Source organism: Sparus aurata, chromosome 23 (assembly GCF_900880675.1).
Source record: "Sparus aurata chromosome 23, fSpaAur1.1, whole genome shotgun sequence".
In the NCBI taxonomy this organism is placed as follows: domain Eukaryota; kingdom Metazoa; phylum Chordata; class Actinopteri; order Spariformes; family Sparidae; genus Sparus; species Sparus aurata.
In genome coordinates, this window is record NC_044209.1 from 8491079 (window position 1) to 8512371 (window position 21293).

General features: G+C 39.1%; 1 protein-coding gene across 2 annotated transcripts; it reads right to left on the bottom strand.

The window, feature by feature from the left end:
* Positions 1-1759: 1759 nt before the first annotated feature.
* On the bottom strand, positions 1760-21240 carry LOC115575737 (transmembrane protein 184B-like). 2 transcript variants are annotated; one of them, XM_030408004.1, is made up of 10 exons: positions 20727-21240; positions 17468-17701; positions 14192-14357; positions 9710-9800; positions 9487-9562; positions 8820-8911; positions 7523-7692; positions 6167-6361; positions 5748-5774; positions 1760-4401 (listed from the first exon to the last, which is right to left on the bottom strand). In XM_030408004.1, exons 2-10 carry the CDS (start codon positions 17699-17701, stop codon positions 4172-4174), a joined length of 1281 nt encoding a protein of 426 aa, XP_030263864.1. In that variant the 5' UTR covers positions 20727-21240; the 3' UTR covers positions 1760-4171. The 2 variants fall into 2 exon arrangements, with proteins under 2 accessions (XP_030263864.1, XP_030263865.1); XM_030408005.1 differs by lacking the exon at positions 5748-5774 and having other exon boundaries at positions 4172-4401.
* Positions 21241-21293: the final 53 nt, after the last annotated feature.

Consider the following 21293-nt stretch of genomic DNA (forward strand, 5'->3'; position numbering starts at 1 on the left):
AGAATAATCAGGTAACAAAAAAGATAAAGTAATGTTCTATATTTCTGGTGTCATACTGGCGCCTCCCATTTGTGTAATATATAAATGGTGGTCTTGTTTTGAATCTTGCGTGACGCCAGCCTCCGGTCACACGGACAGCAACGTGTTACACACGACTCAACAACAATGCACATGAGCTTCCGTGTTACAGTCTCCTTTTTATCCGTCGTAAACCCACGGACACGCGTCTTGGCCTGCACTTGTTGAAGTTGTGAACAAACAGACGAGTCGATATCTTATTAGCTGGCAACTACGGCATATCAAGCAGTATTTAAACATACATGCAAATGTTGCCTTGGTCTGTGTAGTCGGGCTTTCCTCCCCAGTGCCACTAGTTGTTAGCCCATACAGCACGTGCGTAGGCAACACAATGAGTTTGTTTACTTTCTCCCGCCACAGTTCTGCGGCCTGCCAGCTGCTGCTAATCAAACACAGATAAGGACAAGCCCTCCAACGCTTGACAAAAAGGAGCATTACAGATATTTCCACAAATACCTTTTCACTTTAAAATAAAATAAATTAAAATACATTATTAAGATGCACTATGTAGTTGTGGGGAAGAAAATTATTCAGAAGACTTAACTGTTTTTTTGGATACATAAATTTAAAAGGACTGTCATTTAAAGTGGAACACAATTCTGTGTTCAGTGTTTTCCTTTTTGTATATTTGGCGGACCTCGACACTTTTCTAGCCTCAAACAGTTCTTATTTACATCCTATTTGTTCAGTTATGGAAAAGATAAATATTCCTGAGTTTGTATTATTACCTCATCATTATTGTAAGTATTAAATTAATTATTGTAAAATTTAAGTGATACAATTTCTTCTCCAAAACTTCATAGTGCCCCATTTAACAACACATTTGAAAACCCTTACTCTACATACTCAAGTATGAAAAGGCATGACTAAATGGGATTTGCAGTTGATCCATTTTTTTTTTTATTTTTTTTTTTTTTACAAAAATAGATAAATAAATAAAGACTGTCTAGAACACATTTAAAATTGTATTCAGTACTTATATTCACTACTGCTACAGGATGGAAGCTATTAATAACTTAAAAATTAATAAATTCTTCATCATTTATAATGGGGGGAATTCCTAATATTCAGTCAACACAAAATGTAAAATTATTTTGTCCAAGATAATACTGCAGGATTCAGTTGGACTGCATTGCTCCAGTAGTGTAACAAGTATTTTCTGTTATCCTTTGTGACAGTGTAAAAATATTCCATTACAAGCAACAGTATGGTTTTCAAATTGTTATTCACTGAATATTACATCAGATTTGTTTTTTTGCATCAAAATGTACCTTTAACATAAAAAGTACACAGCAGGGAAATGGTCCTTGCAATTTATGGATCTCTATTATTTAATGTTGTAGCCAGTGGAGTTGGAGCTAAACTTTAGTATTTTATATTCTGCTGGCTCATTTAATTGACACATTATTGTGCATCATATCTTACATGTGAATTATATATTTATAATTATTAAGTCAGCAAAGTAACTGGTAGCTATAATTGTGAATTTAAGAGCAGTACTTCAGTGAATAGTTAGTTATGGTCTGCCACAGCTGACTACATGGGTTTCTATTTATCTGGTTGCTCCTAGCTATTTCTACAGTGTTATCTATCAAAGTAGAATTGTACAATGTCACCGAAAATGACATATTGTTGTGAAAATGGTGTCCACAAGCTGACTTGAACAAAAACCTGGCAGAGATGTGTTGCCTGCATTCGTCTTTTATTTCCTTTTCAACACCAATAGACCCCAATACAGCATAAAACATGAGATCAAATCACCAATATACAAATTAAGAAGTAAACAGAAATAAAATCAGAGAATATATGAAAAATGTAATATTAAAGTACAGCACTATACCAAGCAATGCCATTTCAGCCACTTTGTGAATGTTTCACAGTGCCTGGTTTAACTATTTACAACATTCGTTCCTTTCTGGTATAATATTTCCATGTTAATATATTCAGCTTTGTGATTAACACCCAGCTTTTAAAATCACATGGTAACAGAACAAATTATATGATATGTTTTGAATCTAGATGCTTGGGTCTGATATGCTGTCAGCCAGGGGCAGAAAATAAGGCAGCAAATGTCACTTTTCAATACCAAGTCAATGTTAGAACAATACGACAAGGCCTTTAACTGAAGCACAAAAGGTTCAGTGGCAGGCTGGATACAAAACGGAAGTAAGTGTTGTTTGGTAGGAATATGGGTTAGCAGTCACAGCTGAAAGCCATTTTTTTTTTTTTTTTACATTTTAACAGACACTGATTATTCTGCTAACTCAGTAAGATTTTCCCATAAGGAAGTTGATTGTGCTGTTTTGAGGTTGCACATCAGTTTGGCTGGTTTCTCCATTCTGACTACATTCAATACCCACGAGGACTGTACCATTTTTAACCTGCAGTTAACAGGCTTGAGTCAGTGTGTAAAATCAGTTTTGGCTCAACACACAACATAGCAAGAGGAAAACGATGCTTGCACAGTCAGAGGCAGCACTCGACATAATGTCCCCTTTGGGAAGGATCTATTCAGCTTTGATACTGCTGTGCTCTGCCATCAAACATTTACGATCAGGACAACAAGCATCTTCTATACTGGCCTCTGCTAAAACGCATATTAAATATTGGTTTATATTCATGTGAAGAATTAACTCAAACACAGCTCATGCCATGTTTTGGAGAATGAGATAATAGGAACTAGGAGATGGCAGACAGGCCCGAACGATTTTATTTACTCAAAGTTGTTTTGTACCATGCATCACAGTCTTCTGGCACGACATTTACCTGAACACACTCTCATCTTGTGTATTAACTTCTAATGCCCATGTATTTCTTTTCGAAATTTGAGTCCAGTCAGATATAAAGTGCACTAACATGTCATCCTATCTTTCTGTAATGGCCAACGTCCCTCATACTGCTGTACCAGTGAGGCCATTATAAACAATACCAGCAGAGGCAGGCCTGTTCTGTGCAATGTGTAATGCCCTTAATTATGGGATTACAATCCACAGCATGTCACAGCTGGGCTGCCGCTGCAGGGAAGTGTTGCTTCTTCAGTAATCTGTAATCTGTGTGGGTGTTGTCCTTCCATCAGTCTCTGCCCACACTAAAATCTCTCCCACAGCTGTTCCCTGAGCACTCCACAGACGACAACGTTGTGCGAGGAGCCCAAGTCAGGCCAACAGCTGGAGCTACACAGTTAATCTTTTGAGTCAGTTTTTCATATGAACCCACAACAAAATGAAATCAAACACGTAATATTAAGAACATTTCTGGAATAACAATTTTCCAACAGACTAGTCTTTAAAGAAGTTATACCTCCGAGGTCATACAACATTTAAATAAAAACAACATTTGTGATTAAAATCTTATATATTAAAATGAAGCCTGGTAATTCAAAGGCTCCTCAGTTCTGCGTGACAATAAATCAATTCTAAATCTTAAGACAGCATGTCTCAATAAGTGGAGCAATGGGCACTGCTCCCTCTATTTGGCAATGTTTCGGTACGAGGCAGAGCTGGCAGAGGAGTGAGGAGGAGGATGGATTGAAAATCAGTATAAAAACTCAAAGATGAAGATGGCACTTTTTTGCTCTAGCATACATCTAATATCTGTCATACCTTTTTTTGCTGTGGTGTTTAAAGTGCAGCATAAGGTTGCTATATGCAGGCACAGTCTTTTATACCAATCTGTAATCAATGGATGAATATAGTTATGGTATTTCTGTCAGAAATGGCCTCAATGACAGCAACATTATGACAATTCGACCCGTTAATAAACCTAATTTCTAAACATCTCGATTTTGCCTCCCCCACAACTATAATTGTTACAACTCCTCCATTCTCTTCATGCTCCCTCTTTGCACTCTGTACCAATTATTTCCTCTTTGTCCTTGTAAAATCACTCACTTTCCTCCCACAGTCTGTTAACTATAGTTTTGTAAGTCTGACATGAATCAGGCCTTATCATTGTTGTCTAAATATGAAAGACAGGAAAACAAAAATCGGATCTTTCATGTTAAGGTAGCAACAAAAGATCAGATTTGATCCCACATAAAAGTTCAATACGGGCTACAAGAGTAAAAGTAAGCCTCTGAGTGTGAGTGTTATTCTCAGAACTCATCGTCAGAGCTGAGCAGCAGGGTCTTTTCATTGTCCCCCCGAGTGCTGAGGTTACTGTGGCTGCGGGAGAGGGGTGGCCCCCCACTTCGCTCCAGTGTGGACTGCTGGGTGTACTGCTGATAAGCCGGGGAGAAGTTGTGGATGGCGTCCTGGACCATGTCCCCCGGATTCATGGTCTCCTTCAGGCTGCTGGAGATGCTCTTCATCGGGGCACAGCGACCTGGAAGTGAGGTAGGAAGGTCGGGACATTAATTTAGCGACGCAGAGAAGGATAGACAGGGAGGGGAATATGAAAGTGACAGATGAGCGAGAATAGTACAGAAACTATGTTTCAACCCATGTGACCCATGGTTCCATCTGAATTTTCTGAAATAAATCTTTGAAATGTTGCCAAAAACAAAAATGTACAAAATTCAGTCTTTTCAGTAAATCTATTCCCTAAATGCCATTAGCATGTGTTTTATATAATCAGCAACAGTGAGTATTATGATGACACTGGAGGCCAAGATTAATACATATTTTACTGTCATATAAAAAGACACTTGTCAGACAGTAGATGGAATCACTGTGACGTCATGCTAACAACAGTCACTTCTGGGTAGTCTGCTGGCGGTTAATTTACTTTGTAGAGATATTGGAAGCCAGATGGCTGGTTGCGCTAATTTCTAGTTTTGGGTAAACTCAAGCTGTCATTTCCTAAAATAAGTCTCTGACCTAACATCAGTGAAAATACTGTTAAGATTTGCGATATGGTAGCATAAAACATGCATTTTAGATAAATAGACGCTTTGAAATAATCTCAAGACAATAGATAATGAAAGTGTAAGTAAGCTGAGTGATTCACGGGTTTTCTACCTGAACGTTATTGTAAACAAACATTAACATTAGTTTTCTAAAGTTATAACACCAGGCGGGGGATGATTTAACATTGGTTTACATAAACAATTCTTTTACTTCAGGTCTTATAGCCTACATTGTTCTACACACAAAAATGTTTCTGCTGGGTGTGAGTGAGAGTCACAGGGCATCATGAGGGCACCAGGGTAGAAACAGACTAAACATAATTGCAGAGCCTGACTGATATATCTGTGTGTATTGTATGTAAATTATAATTCTTAAATTTCGATTAAATTTACCGTTTCAGTGCACTGATGTCATTTTAGACAATAAAGGTTATTGTGAAACTGTAAAAAAAGAAAAAGAAAATCCTGCCTCAGTTTCATATTTTTGTCACGTGGTTGGTAACCACATTTGAGATATCATTGTAAAAAATGTTTTACTTCCTAATATCGGTATGGGCATCAGCCCTGAAAATCAAGTACTCTACAATAGTTCAGCATGTGTAACGAAAAGACAAAATGTTTAAGGCCAAAACACTGACAGCAAAATGAACACAACGAAACGAAACAAGACAGCCATTGACCCATGATTTAAAATGAATAAACTAAATTCCTGTTTCACTGAAAATCATTGTAAAATAATGGACAAAAATAATGGATAAATCACAATCAAACACAAAAGACACTGTTGTGGATACAGACGAGACACAGCTAACATCAGACCTACCGTACTGTCCATAGATAGGAAATGAGCCTTTCAGTGCAGCACAGTGAAGAAGAGAGAAACAGGAGAGAGGAGAGACAAAGAGAGACAAGGAACACAAGAAAGTCAAGATGAAAATGCGGGAGCAGAAAAAGGAAGTTGAAGGAAAGAGAAAAACTCAAAATAGTCAGAGAATGTCATAGAAAGGAATCAGTAAAGGGCTGGGACACAAAGAGTGAGGTCAGATCAGACGGTAGAAACCAGTCTGTATCGAGACGCATTTAAAACTCTCAGAGCAGACAGTTTATAATGCTCACTATAATCTGTGTATTTTGCTTTATTTTTCCAATGTCAAACCTACCAGAATTAGACCATCATCTTAATACCAGCAAATGCACGCACACACACACACACACACACGCACACACACACACTTCCCTTACCATATGAGTCCAGTCTTTTATCCATGTAGACCTTGTAAGTAAAGGCATGGCGCAAAGCAACAGCAGCAAAGAACATCTCAATGCAGATGATGAAGTTTTGGTAACCAGCGGCAACTGTTCCCTCGCCCACAGAGAAGTCAGCTGAGCTGATCTGAGGAATGGCTCCGCACTTCTCCAGAATGGCCAGCAGCATCCCTGTATTGTACAAAGAAAGCCATGGTAAGAAAACAAGAGAACAGGCACAAACTGAGATTTCATCTGCATACTTTGTGTGCATTTTGAAAACCTGTTGCAAAGTGTTTGAATACCAACTGGCACAAATGGATGATAAGGTCACAGACTTGTTTCCACCTCTTTTTCTGAATATACTTCTGCAAGTTTGATGGAGCATCATAGAATTCACGTCAGCGCAAAATCCCAGAATAAAAACATTTTAAAAAGCCCCTTTAACAAAGCCTGTGCAGCCTGTTCTCGTTCGTCTGCATTACCATTGTGTATAAAAGGTACAAAAACCTAAAAGGGCATCGGCAGTGGAAGTAGTAAAAGAGCCCAAGCCTAGAAAGAAATGACCCAGACAGACAGGTACAGGGTGTGACATGCTGTGTGACCCAGCACTGGGTGATTTAAGAAGCAGCTAGAGGTAAACAGCTGCTTATTCAAAAAGGAAGAACAGTAAACTAAAATGTCTGCAAAGCAGGGAGACCAAGCAAGGTTTGGGCTTGAGCTTTTCTTATCCTCCAAGTAGAGGACGAGACCTGCCTCCATATAACAGAGAGAGTAAATGATCATTGTTGCAGTTTAATGCTTTAAGGCATTTTTAGACCACACACTTCTGGGGACTCCCAGAGAGAAACTGCCCATTGAGGAGTTCCCTGGGAACTATACCCCTTCAAGGGCCTTTCTTCTGTTGGAATTTGCACTGCAAAGAGGAACCCAGAAATGATGCAAGACGTCTGACATTTTATTCATGAGCTGTTGTTTGTTTTTTGTGTTGTCTGTTGTTTACACAACTGATGGGAAATTAAAAATGGTGGTAGCCAGCACTGGCTCCTGAGATCTACCAATCAACATACACTTATGTCACTCAAAGTTCCTCTGGTTCTGGGAGAGTATCTACTCGGATGTTGGAGCTACAAAAGTCACTCAAAATTGAATGCTACGAACTATGATCATTCACAGTTCTTGCGTTCTTAGAAAGCGCTGCTCGATGTATATGTAAGACACCAACCTATTATAAATTCACTAAAAATATAGACAATGTTGAGATAAAGAAACCCCTTCCGACTGCTGAACAAAATATGACGTTGTATGTTGTATGTTGTATGTTGTGTGTGTCTGTGTCCATGTGTACCTTACCTTGCCAGAAGGAGAGGAAGATGACTGACTTGACCATGAAGAATTTGAGCATGGGGTTGTACGGGACAAGCAGTTCACGTGTCGCAAAGTAGAAGAGGAAGAGAGCGTAGAGGGATAAACTGACGGAAAAGTTGTAGATAATGGTCACGTATAGGTAGCCACTAGCCACACTAGAGGTGAGAGAGACACAGAGGAAAAGAATGTGCTTTAGCTGTGACAGACAAGGCAAATGTCTGACTGAGTAAACAAAGAAACAGGAATCATTTAAACCTGAAGGAGGTGAAAGTCATTTATAATCAGACATTCGAATCAGTCATTTGAAGCTTCACAAAGATGGTTAGCAATTTTTATTTTGGCAAATTCAATCTTAGTTCTGAGGAAATCTGCAGCTTGTCCTTGTGAAGGATACGTAGTATATTTTTTAGGGGTGTGCCAAAATATCGATACTACGATGTATCGCGATATTTCGTCTTGAGGTACGTTATCGATACACTGGTGCCAAATATCAATATTAAAAAATGTAAAAAAAAAAAAAAAAAAAAATCTTTTTTTTTTGGCCCACCACCACCACCCCTCTTCAGAGGACAGCTTTATCTTTATTCAAACATAGGTATACAAACAAATAAAATTAAAAAAATGGTTTAAGTAGCTCTGAAACCCACACATATAGATATTTAATGATAGTTGTAGTCAGTGTGTGTGTTAAGAAGAGACACTGTGCAATATACTCTTTGTTTACTTGGCTGTCATTCATGTGAAATTGATTGACAATGTTTTGTAATTCCTGTGAAATGGATTCAGTGCAGTCAATAAATTCTGAATTTCTTCAGTGACACAGATATCGTGATGTATCGTGGATGAAATTCCTTGCAATATCTCGATTATCGCAGAATCGCTGTATCGTGATATTATCGTTATCGTGGGCAAAATATCGTGATAGTATCGTATCGCGAGGTACCTGGTGATACCCAGCCCTAATATTTTTATATAAATATGCACCTTTAATAATTACATTTTTAGTTAATCATAAGTTGGAGATTTGGACTGTACAGCAACACTTAAGATTTAAATTAATATCTTTCTTTTTAAAATCATAACTTATTACAAATATGAATTCTGAGGGTATGTTTAACCAGCACTGCTCAAACATTATGGAATGAAAATACTTTTGTCTGAGCAGTGCCAGTGTCTAAGAGAAAATGATGACATAACACAGAAAGTCAGAGGATAAGAAATCAGTGCTCAGGCAGAAGTTTGTGCTGTGAATGACAGTGGATAAGTTGTTGTGGCAACATACTTAAAGTCTCCATCTCTGTATTTCCCAAAGGCCTGAAGAATGACAGTGATCACTGCCATCAGGGGTTTCACCACACAGAATTGGAGAGTTGCCTGGGGAAGCAAGAGAGAGGGCAAGAGAGTGAGGGGAGGGAAAAAAAGAGTATCAGAGAATTAGGAGAAAAACCAGGTCAATAAAACAGCAGTGCTCCAGCAATGTTTTTCTCCCTCACAAGTTCAATATGTCAGAATTTCTAAACTGAGTAAAGGCTTCTGACAACAAGCAATTTTCAATGACAAGCACATTAAAAAGACACATTTTTTAAAACATATGGGAATAAATATGTACTGCAAAAAAATCAAAACCTAAACTAGTATATTGGTCTATTTTATAGAAAATATCTGATTACACTTAATTTAAGACACAATAAGTCCCCAATAGTGTGGCAAATCAGAGTGATTACTGACACTTGTTTCTCACCAATTTTTACTTGTTCCATTGTCAGATATTCTACTTATTACACATAAAAAAAACACCTTGGAGTCAATTATATGAGAATGGTCTTTTTAGTTCTGTATCATATTTAATTTGTGGGGAAACTTGATCAAACAGGCACTGGTATGATTACAGTATTTATTCACCTATCCATAAACAATAAAACATGGTTATAACACCCATTGATTTGTACCTGTTTGCAGAACCTGAGGAAACCAATGGAATACGTCTTCCCCCACAGACAGCAGGTCCCATACATACAGCTCGACCTGATGTGAATTGCATGTTCATACAGGTAAGACATTTTTTGTCAAAGTATGCAAGCTACTGTAGAAAAATGTAACAATTATTAGTTAAAGTAATTCTTCACACCAGAAAGAAAGAGAATGGGATAAAGATGAATGAACAAGACTTACTCAATGGGTTTTCCTCTGATCTCGGCCATGATGGCACTCTCTCCTCCCAGATACTCATAACACAGACTCAGGAAGTTGTAGATGACGAAGGCTGCAGAGTGTGACACATAAAAAAAAACTACTTACTGGTTTTTTGGGGTGACCAATGACAAAATCACTCCCAGATTTACATTTTGTACTTGACTAAGTGCACGATTAGATAAAAAGATTGGCCCATTTCAGTTCAACAGCCACTTTGTCTTGGGGATAAAAATCTGAAACTAATATGGCTTCAGAATGGGCCAGATGTAAATGAGCAAAAAAAAAAACAACCCACCAGCATTTATACTTAAGTTCTAAAAACATTGTGTTGCTGATGTGGGTTTGGGTTATTTCTTACAGCCTCCATGAACAAATTGATACATGATAGCTAGAGTGGCAGCCCATTACTTACACAGTGTTTTTGAGTACAAGTCATAATTACAGTTATGTTGTGCTGACATTGTTTCAGAACTGCTGAGCTTGCCATTTCAAGGCAGAAAGGTGAGTCATCCCCAACGTCAGCATGCTTAGAAATGACTGGGTAATGTTGTGACTGAGGTATAAGCCTAAGCATAATTGTAAGGTATAGGGCTCTACTGCCTGCAGCAAAAGTGGATCAGTCTGAGAATGGACGCCAGGGGAAAATATAGTTGAACACTGAAGACAGCTCACAGTCATGTCACACTGCCACAAAATAGTGTCACACATAAGAAAACTACACACAATTAAAGGTATACTCAGTGTTGAGGAGCCTTAAACTACATGTAGTTGAACTACATAGCTTAACTACTATTTGCTGTAACTTGCTGGTAGTTAAACTACATTCATATTTTTTGCTGCGTCAAGTATTTCAACTACTTTTGGGGTCATTTTTTGTAGTTTAACTGCTCAATTTACAAACTAAAACTTTGGCCAATAACATAAAATATTTGCTTTATTAAAAATACATTTCTTCTTATAATATACATTTTAATTTATTTTTCTTTGAAAAAAGGCATGAAACATGTCATGACATGCTAAGCCAACGTTGCCTCTGATTGGCTTGCCCTGGCAGTATGCAAATGCTTCACAGAGTGGGTGGGTCTTTGTGCCAAGGAAGGCAGTGTTCATATGGCTCTAGCACGTCATGGACAACCCTCGAATGCGCCAGCCCAACCATGGCCATATTTGAGCATGTACATGTTGGATATAGATGCATCTACAGACACGACCTACGTGTTGAGTGCCCAAAACTTGAGTTGAGAGGCATATTTCTGCTGGCATGTGAATTTTTTGTAGGCTATTATATTTTGTTTCATATACACCATATGTTGATTTATTTAACGCTGAGTTAAATAAGTATGAGTATAAGTAGTTGGTAAAGCTACTTTTTTTAGCAGTAGTTTTACAAACTACATTTCTCCAGGGGTAGAAATGTAGTCAAATTTTGGCCACTCCTCCACAAGTCAATGCTGCCAGAAGTGCAATGCTCGTACACAAACAGCTAGCTACAATTACAGAAACGCTACATTTGTTGTAACTGAAAAGTAGATTATTTAGCAAGCTAACTGCACCTACCAACTCCATGTTGCTCTTCATCCTCATTCACTCTTTTAATGCTTGCCAGCAGGGGAAAGCCGACCCCAGATTCACTCTTGTTTTGGAGCTTGTTTTGTCCTCTTTGCTTGTCGCCCTGCAATGTTAATGCTTTTTTTTGATGCTGCGCCGACCATTTTTATAGCTTCCCCTTGGAAGCATGCTGCTTACCATCTAGCAAATGGTCACTTCCTTTTTGCAAAGACCACACCTCACTTGTGTGCTGTTATTGGCTGGAAACTACACAGTCACTGACCACAGGTTGCAGCCCAGAAATGTCCCGACACAAGAACAAAAAAGAAATACAGGCAGAGGGCAGGATCACTGCAAAATTCTGCATAGTGCACCTTTAAGGCTATAATAGTTAGTCATGTAATGTGTTACATAACTGACACAAAACATCACATGTTAGAATGTGATTTTGATCTTTATTAGCAGTATTCTTCCACAGCATCGAAGGCATAAATGTGAAGCTACAACAGGTGTGTCTCTAATCCCTTTCTAATCAATGCTCTGAATAGGTTGATTATATATCAGACACTGGTTGTTTTTACAGGTTTTGGGGGGGGGGGGTTTATTTATGCATGGTTTTCAGATGAACAACTGTCCCAGGTATTGTTAGACAGTTAGCAACAGTAAACAAGCATCTACGTGGCAAATAAGTCAACTGCTAAGGTTTTTGACTGGAATAAAAACGTGCAGATTTATTTCACAAGACGACTGCTGTGGTGTAATTCACTGACACACCTGCTCCTACCTTAAAAATCTATTCTTCTTATTCATTTATAAAGGTATTCCCAAAAAAGCATAGAGGCCAGTTACATCATATCCTTATTTTTCCATGCACATGTGCTGGCTCGGCATGACTTAGCTTTACTCAGCTTGTCAGTCCAACACAGCAGGGATCTGCATCTCCATTACAGCAGGGCTACCCGCTTGAAGGTATGTCTTTAACTAATGACACATTTTTTTCGAGTCAATGATGAGCAGTACACTCTTAAGCACAGTTTACTATTGCACTGTGTAACAAATGTTCTTAGCCAGCTATTTATCATCATGAACTTTCAGGCTGTTGTTATGGTTTTGCTTGGCATCTACTGCTTATTGCATAAAAAATCTAAAGACAGAGGACTCTACCATTTGTCCCTGAATGATGGAGACGCCCATATGACATAACTGCCCCCCCCCTTCAGAAGTGTTTGGGCAAATCAATGCGGCATGGTTTGATTCATAGAAAAGCCCTACTGGTCAATAACATATTAGTCATTCTGAGCATTCAGAGAGTTTTGCTGAGAACTAATATAATTGAAACAAACCAGACTGTTCTGCTGGACAGAATGTTTTTCATCCACTGCCCCGGGTGTTCTCAGGCTAATTTAAGGGTAACCCACAGATACCAGCTCCCTACTGTCTCAGCTCTCTTAACTGTATAATGTGGCTGAGAACAATGACAATCCCTGCCAGAGCACAGTCAGCACAGTGCTGGCTTTGATGCGTAACTACACCATTAGGTATTTTTTCACTCTCAAATGAACTTCCACAAATGAATGTCTGAAATGTCCAATTAATCTAGATCCGTGTTGAGACGAATCTCCTATGTCGAAACTGTGTCTCATTAAAGCCAAGTGTCACTTCTGTCATACTGAATAGCATATTCAGTATCTAATTTCATAAACTCTTCTACTATTTATTCATTCTTTAACGCATACTGAATTGTTATTAATGCGTGCACGATTGCAACTAACAATTGTTTTGAGGATCAGTTCATCTGTCACTTCTGTTCTGGGTGAATCAATTAATTGTTAACTCTAAAGGTGTAAGAAGAAATCAGTATAGTATAATAGTAATAAATTCCCATCACAAATTCTGAATCCAATGGGATGACTTCAAAATGGCAACAGAAATGTTTGTAAGAACTATAGAATAGGGATACCGTCTGGCTTTTTTTTGGTTACCTATAAACCTTGCTTTCACTTTGCTATTTTGTCTGCTACCGGACATAGATTCTACTGGGAAAGTCAAAGCTGACTGGTCGATCCAGTACGGCAGGCAGCCTGGAAACCTTTCTATCTGCTTTAATGTCTCCATTATAGACTATATATGGATGACTAAAATTTGATTTAGTCTTCTGCTGTTGGTAGTTGCTACTCTATAGAAAACTGAAACATCTTGGTTGTCTTTGAGACAGTGCTGCCAACAATATTACCATTTTGACAACCCAATCTAAAGGTATTCAATTTGTGATGACATAAACAGAGAAGAGAAACAATTATTTATAACTGAGAAGCTTTAACCCGCTGACATATTTGCCTTCCTGTAGATCAATTAATCAGCACTATAAGAATATGCAGGCAATTATCCTAATCCTAATAAAGCACATTTGATGATGAAATAATTGGCATTTAGCAAATTATCATTGTCATAACTGTAACACTTTATGTAACTGCTTGTTTTATTCTCCAATTCAGCATTAATAAAATGCAACAGATACATTATAGACTGGAAAGATGAAGAGCAGGCGTACGATTTATCTGCTCACAAGTGAGATGCCTTTTAAAAGTCTTCACGAGGATTTGCTCGTTTTCATGCAGTTGCTAGGTTACAGGTTTCCCCTCCCCTGCAATCCTAGGGGGCCATGGAGCCATGAGAACAAAGATGGCAACCTTTGTAAATGAAGACACTGCAAAGGCCATCTGCCACTGAGGTATCACATCACATAAATTCTCACACTCTTGTTTCTACTCGAAGTAAAGAGAGACACTGGAACACAAAACACTCCCTCCCACCACTGTGGTGAATACTGGCCGGCTGTTTGCATGCCACATATGGCAGCATATAATCCAGCCTGCGGCAGAAAATGCTGGTGAACCTGTACACTGCACTCACCTTCATAGCAGTCTCGAACTGTGTCAAAGTACACGTAATACTCCTCGTTGGTGAAGAAAAGAAGGCTGAGCCAGGAGTCGAAGGCATAGATGGGGACTATGAAAAGAATCCTAACTATGTGCCTCTGTTCATTTGGAGAGCTGTAGTAACGCAGGTGCATGTAGATCTAGAAAGAAGACGGACAGAAAAATTGTGGGAAAAGTGTTACCCCCCAAAAAAGTGCAAACATACATTCTACAGCAGAATTTGTATTACTCCTATTATCCTTCTATGATTCTGTGACAAGTTTGGGGCACAATTGCTTCCTCCCAGAGACTGAAACAAACATATTTTTTTGGATCAGCACTAAAAAACAACAACACATTTTTACTTGTAACTTGTCTATAATATCAGCTTCCAGAATTGCTAAGGGAGTGGTTGGAACATTTTTTCCTGATGGTGTCATGTTAAAACAATTGGACTTTGGCCTTTGCAAAAGAGCTACTCATGCTAGGAATTCTGAATGAGCTTAAATAATCACTACATAATCAAAGGAGGGAGAGAAAGATGAAAAAAAATACACTGAAAACAATGGCAAGGGAGCATAAACAGTACACATACACATGAAAAATGGTTGCATCAGTTGATGAACAGCTGATTGGCAGGATGCAGACCATATACATTCACATTGTGTCAAATATGGAAAATGTCTTACAAAACTGTTATATCATAGAATTAAATGTTTGAGCCTGTTCACACACCTGGCCTTAACATGCATCCCCACACATGTCTCGAGTGACCACTTGTGATTGCATCTCACGTTCCTGCACTATATGCAAATAACCAAATCACCAGATGCAACCAGATCACTGGGACAAATGGACACTTTTTTGCATAAATAATGAAGTAACTTAATTAGCCGTATTTACAAAAAGGCCCAGATAATGAAGAATTTGTCATAAACACTGTTTAGCAAAGTTTACAACATTTCTTCTAACTTAAAAACTCACAAAATTATGCATCTTATTAAGGGAGTCTGGAGAGCTTCTCCAGTGGCAACAAAGAAGTAGCCAATATTGACTACTGTCCATTATATATGTAGAATTTCCTGAAATGAACCTGTACACATTCACATACACACTGCTAAGGAAGGTTATCACATGCATCCCAGACCATCTCAGAATGAGGTCTGATTGATCGGATCTCAAATGCCTCAATGCATCTCGGGTGCATTAACACCTGCACTGTGCACTAGTGATTGGATAATTCAGGATGGATGTTAATGCCGTGTCAACAGGGCCTTTGAAATAGCAACACATCTTTGTCACAGCCCAGAACGTGGTGGATAGATGACTAAGCTGCCTAATTGCTGCCTCATGAAACCTGCATGTATGTTCTCACCAGGTTCTAGGCTGTCTGTAAAGGTCAAAATACAGCCAGTATACGTTTGCCTAAGATGTAAAGTATATTGGATAATTGTGTGCCTGAAAGGTGTGTGTTGCAAGTGGGCACTGACACGTGGGGTTGTTTTGGTTAACTGATATTGGGCTTTTATCACTCCTATTGAGAGCAGCAGGAAGAACAGGGTGGGCGTTTGTCACCAGCACGTCTGTCTGCTTCATCCGTCTCCTTTCCACTTACACAATGTCCCACCTATCACCTTTCCTGGCCTGTAAACAGACACACACACCAATACAAGCTAAAATAACAAACAAAAGGGTGACAACACACCAAGCCAGACAGTGCACTCCACTCACAGGGCTTGTTGCTAGGTGACCCTCCTCTCTCTCTCTCTCTCTCTCCCTCACACACACACACACACACACACACACACACACCCTGTTCTTTGATGTCATAGTCAAGGCGGGAGCACCTGTTGCCAGAGTGACAGAGGGCTCTTCTTTAACCCTGTATTTGAAGAGCAGCCACAAACAATAGAGGGCAAATCATTAACCTAAGCCTCGGGGCACAATAGATCTCACTTACAAATAAAGGACGCTTCACCGTAACGTGAGGGCCGATGAACTGACAAACAAAGAGCACTTATGCACTGTGCAGCTCTTATCTGCACCGCTAGCAATAAACACCTCGAATCTCCAGAGATTGTAAACATTATTCTCACCTGTCAAAACACAGGAAACAAAAAGAGGTCCCTTTCATAACTTAGGGAGCCAAAACAGTATGTATATTCTTATACAGACTACAGACAAGCAGCAGTTACACTCATGTCTGGCCATACTTCCCCTTTGGCAGGGCTCAAATATCGTGTGTGTTTCCAGGGTAAAATCTACCTAAATACGTTAGACAAAACAGCATAATAATCAAGCACTGTAATGCTGCAAAATGTCCTGGCCTGCAAATTTTGTTCTCCTGGTGCTTTCACCATATTATTTAGCCCTAACCACAAATAAGATGTCCTATTTACTCCGGTGGTAAACATCTGTTAAACAGTACAGTCAGTCCAGCTTTAGATATTCATAAGAAAAATCTTTTTTGTGTCATTGCATTCACACAATCCTAAATGTAAATGAAACATAAATATCCTAGTATAACTGCTCAGTGTTAAGCTGATGGACAGCAAGTGGTGTGTATAAGCTAAGTCAAAAAATTGGTCAGTATTTGGTGGAAGCCTTCCCCTCGCAGGATGCAAAACTCTCTAGATTCATGCATGTGTTTGGTGTGTGTATGTGTACACATAGAGCCTCAGTAATCTAGGGAGGCTCATGGAAAAAGGCCCCGGGGTGGGAAAGTGTCTACTGCTTTTTTTTTTCAGCTTCTGCTGAAAATGAGAGCTATTCGTGCTTAATGACCCTGCATACCATACATGAAGGTTGACGAAAAAGGTAGACTCAGTAGACTTGAACATCATGAGTGAGATTTAGGTTTTGTCCTCTCACTCAAGCTGAACCCTTTGCCCAAAGGCTGCACTTTGCATTTTTTATTGGGCTGCTGCACTTCTCCAGAACAACATGGTGACCTCCAAGATCATATTATTTACTAGAGATGCAGAAAACAAATAGCCCACTATATTGATATCATTGTTCAGATGAATATCTTTGGGTTATGCACTGACAAAACAAGAATTTCAATCAAGAAATATACAAAGCAGACTAATCCAATAAGAAGATGATTGTTAGAGACAGCCCTATATTTTTCCCTCTCACTGGTACACATAGCTCAAGCTGGATAAACTAACTAGTTGTGGAGACAGTAATTGAAATCTTAAAGTTATATGTTAAGCTCCAGCCCCCTGACCAGTAGATCATCTGCAAACTCCAACTGTTAGTCTCTCCTTACCTGATGACATGTGATCAGAAGAGCTGTCCAGACAAAAAATCCCGATACAGTCTGGGCAGTGGAGGTCATGAGGAAAAATGGCTCTTCTGGTGTGACCAATGGGGTTTCCGGTATCCATGTGGAGTTGGATCCTTGTGGGGCCACAGTGGCTGGGGCCCTTGGGGCAAAGCCGACAGGGGAATCATTCCCCAACCTCTCTGACAGGGCCATGTCTCGCTGCCAAAGTTGACTCATCTGTATAAAGAAAGGGTGTAGATGAGATTTCATCAACAATGCTGCTCTTCAGGTAACTAATTTATCATATATATGAAATAGGTAGAAACCTGTGGTCATCGACAATCAGCTACACATTCAAGGTTATAATGAATGAATGAAACACAGTGTAAATTCATCACAATAGGCCTGCACAGTGTAAGACCTAAATCTCAAGTCAACATTTGCTGATGTTAGAATGAGAAAAAATATGGAGCAGAGCAAAGTAGGACACTGAACACATCTAGATTGTCAAATAGACTGTTTGGATAGACAGATGAAGCAAGATCAAAACAGAGAGAGTGAAAAGGGGAGGCACAAGGTACCAGGTGGGTTAGGAGAGGCTGATAAAGAGTGTAAAAACCACAAACACCAACACACTGGGGGCTGGGGGGCTGAATCATTCAAACACAGCGAATCAGTGTGACAGCAACAAGCTGAGGGCTGCTGACCCAATTTCTCCCCTTCTTTTTCTCTGTGCATTGCTGGGAAAACGAAATGGCGTTCAACACAAAAGTATTTCTTCGGATAAAGGGAGCATTTCCACAAATCAGCACTTAAAGGCCTGTGACCTCAGGGAGATGCTGCAATAAAATTGATTTTAGACATAAAGCTGAAATAAAGTAAAAGCATGTTATAATCCCATTCAAAACCATACCCTCTAAAATAGGTAAGGACCTCTTGAACAGATTCCATTCTACTCCTAAAACCATTGTTTAATGAAAAGGTAGATTTACTTTTTTCCATTGGTGTGACTGGCTTTAAGTGTCATATGTGTGCTTCAGTTTTTCTCATCATTCATTGTCAAACTAAGAAATCTAAGCCAACTGTGCAGCACTGCACAGTCCAAAGCCCAATTAATTTCCTTTGTTTGGCTTATAACAATGAGGGCTGAAAAATTAATTAAAATATTATTATCAAAATTGCAAAATGGCCAAATGTAATATCCAAATTGCAGGAGCTGCAATTTCTTGATAACAGTAAACACACCATACAGTTATAAACAAAGCATTGTAGTGCTATAGAGATGCCCCAGCCCACAAATCATATTCTCCAGACATAAGGCAACATGCTTGTTTGGTACAGACCCAAGCAAAACCCTGTCATGACTTTTTTCTCTAGTTGGGGCTTTTATAATTCCCAAAAATAATAGTTGCAATATTTTTTATTCGCATACTATTAAGACCTATCATGAACCCTTACACTTATACTACATTTATGCCACATCAGCAGAATGGGAATATATCACATCCAGTGTTGAATCCTCATAACTCAAAATTTCAATAGTGAGTTATAGAAAGCAAAAAAGAACAACACAAGTGGTGTCTGTCACATAATTACACGTTACAGATCTGGGAAAATGAAAACAAACATCACGCAACATCAAACGCATCCAGAAAGACGCTCCTTGTGCCACCAACCCTACTGATCAAATCACTGCAGATCTGTCATCTGTCATCTCTTCTCAGCTACATCAGCGTCTTAGTGTGGATTCCAGGAAGGCGATAATCTAATCATTCACTGTGAAAACTAATTTCACAATGACTTTCAAAGCCCCCCTGTGCGCCAGCTAAATATAGGTTGGTGCTCAAAGTGGTCATGGATGACTCATGCTGCTTGCCAGCCAAAGCCTCAATCAGCTTGTGGCAATGCAGTAACTAGGAAGACAACATGTCACATATTCAGGAATATGTAGAAGTATTTAGGCAAAGAAAATGTGAAGAAATCAACTAAGGACAGCACAAAAATTACCTTCTTCATACCTGGGCTTTTTGGAAAGATGTACTGGATAGTCAAAGCCAGAACTTGAATTTACTGTTTACTATAGGGCTGCACAATTAATCAAAATATAATCGAAATTCAATACGGCTGAGTGCAAAATCCAAATGACAAGAAGCTGTGATTTTTCTGATAAAGGTAAGATGTGTGACAAAACAGCAGTAAAATGAGGTACTGTAGTTCTGCAGGGATGCCCTAGCCTACAAATCTTGTTGTACAGATTAAAGAAAACACGTTGGTTTGTTATAGACCCTAACCAATGTCACGTCATGATTTTAATAATTTACTATAAAGCATTTACTTATTCAAACTCACTCAATGATTTGTGAAACTACGGGCATCTCCAGTTTGATTTTCAAAATATTCATTTCAATGTGATCAACATCAAGACTATTAAACAGCGTAATTTCAATGTCCAAACAGATGTGAAATGCTATGAAATGAGATCGGCGGATGGTCCTTAAATGTATAATGGTATCTGCTTGCCATACTGCCTAGCAGTCAGTTGAAAAAATGTTTTAACAAGCTATGTATTTAACTATGATTGGGTGCATGCAGATCAGTCAAACAGGTTGACATTTAATACATAAATACATACTACTAATACTAATACTACTACTACTAATAATAATAATAACCTCCATATTATCTGAGAAAATGAACGTTAGGGAATATAGGGTGAGGTCTAAGTTCAGTAGGCTATATTCAAGCACTGGTGACGTTCACAAGCATCAGCTTGCACCTATAACAACAAAGCTCAATGCTTTCCAGTGGGCCACAGACAAGAGAGAGAGGCAACTCATCAATCCTGCTGACTGCACCCCTGTGTAGGTTTCAAAACATGCATTGTACTTTGACCTCAATCGAATCTGCGGTCTTTGTGACAGGCCATCATAAGTCCTTAGGCTAGGAGGAGAGCTGCCTGAAACATACTGTAAAGCATCCAGCCACTGATGCTGTGTTCAATCAGTGGCATCGAAGACCTCCGGGCCACTTACTGGTGACCACAACTCTCAACAAACCCCACAAACAAACAGGGAGCCGGTTTTCAATGCACCTAGCCTAGAGTGACATCATATGTAATGTAAATCTAGCGACGACGATATTTGCCTCACTGCTGTTGGTTGTGATCATTTTGAAAATATCTGCGAATTAAGAAAAACACACCAAACTGTAAAATGGTAGCTGTTGTTCAGGGCTCATGACTCCATCCTGATGCTTTACTTACCTCCTCTGCAGTTGTCTGATCTGCGCTGGTTTGAATCAAAGCATCAATTTAGCTCATCATCTCAAGTCGACTGCAAACCTTCTGGAGTACGAAAAGTTAATTGGCCGATCGCTAACATTCAGACGACAGCCAGCTAGATTATCTTATCATTGCATCCTTGTTTGAACGCCGGAAACTTGCCTTTTTTTTTTTTTTTTTTAAAGACAGGCAAGTGTCTGCAGCTGAGCGTTAACTACGCCGAGCGCTGTTAGCTTTCGTTAGCCAGCCTTCCTAGCCTGGCGTTAGCTTGCTCTCTCTTCTCCACGTAAAGTCAAAACAAAGCAAGTAAATATATATAACGCTTTTATAATGCGACACAATTACAATGTCTACGAAAAACAGCTGTTTTTATCTTGCCATTTCCTGTCCAAAGCTGATGAACTGGACACCGTTATTTCATCCACATCATCATCGGCTGCTCACTACACCAACAGCAGCAGCTGCCAGCAGAAACTCCGCTCTCGGCGCATGCGTAGTCCTGCTGTTCACTTCCCTGGGTCTTTGCCATTGAACATGATGTAATTTTGT

Excerpts from the sequence above, each read along its gene's own strand:
- LOC115575737 (XM_030408004.1), bottom strand. The coding sequence starts at position 17,701 with ATGAGTCAACTTTGGCAGCGAGACATGGCCCTGTCAGAGAGGTTGGGG. Across the intron at positions 6,362-7,522 it reads CTTCCTCTCCTTCTGGCAAG|GGATGCTGCTGGCCATTCTG; the intron begins GTAAGGTACACA and ends TGTACAATACAG. Across the intron at positions 5,775-6,166 it reads TAAAAGACTGGACTCATATG|GCTCATTTCCTATCTATGGA; the intron begins GTAAGGGAAGTG and ends CTGCACTGAAAG.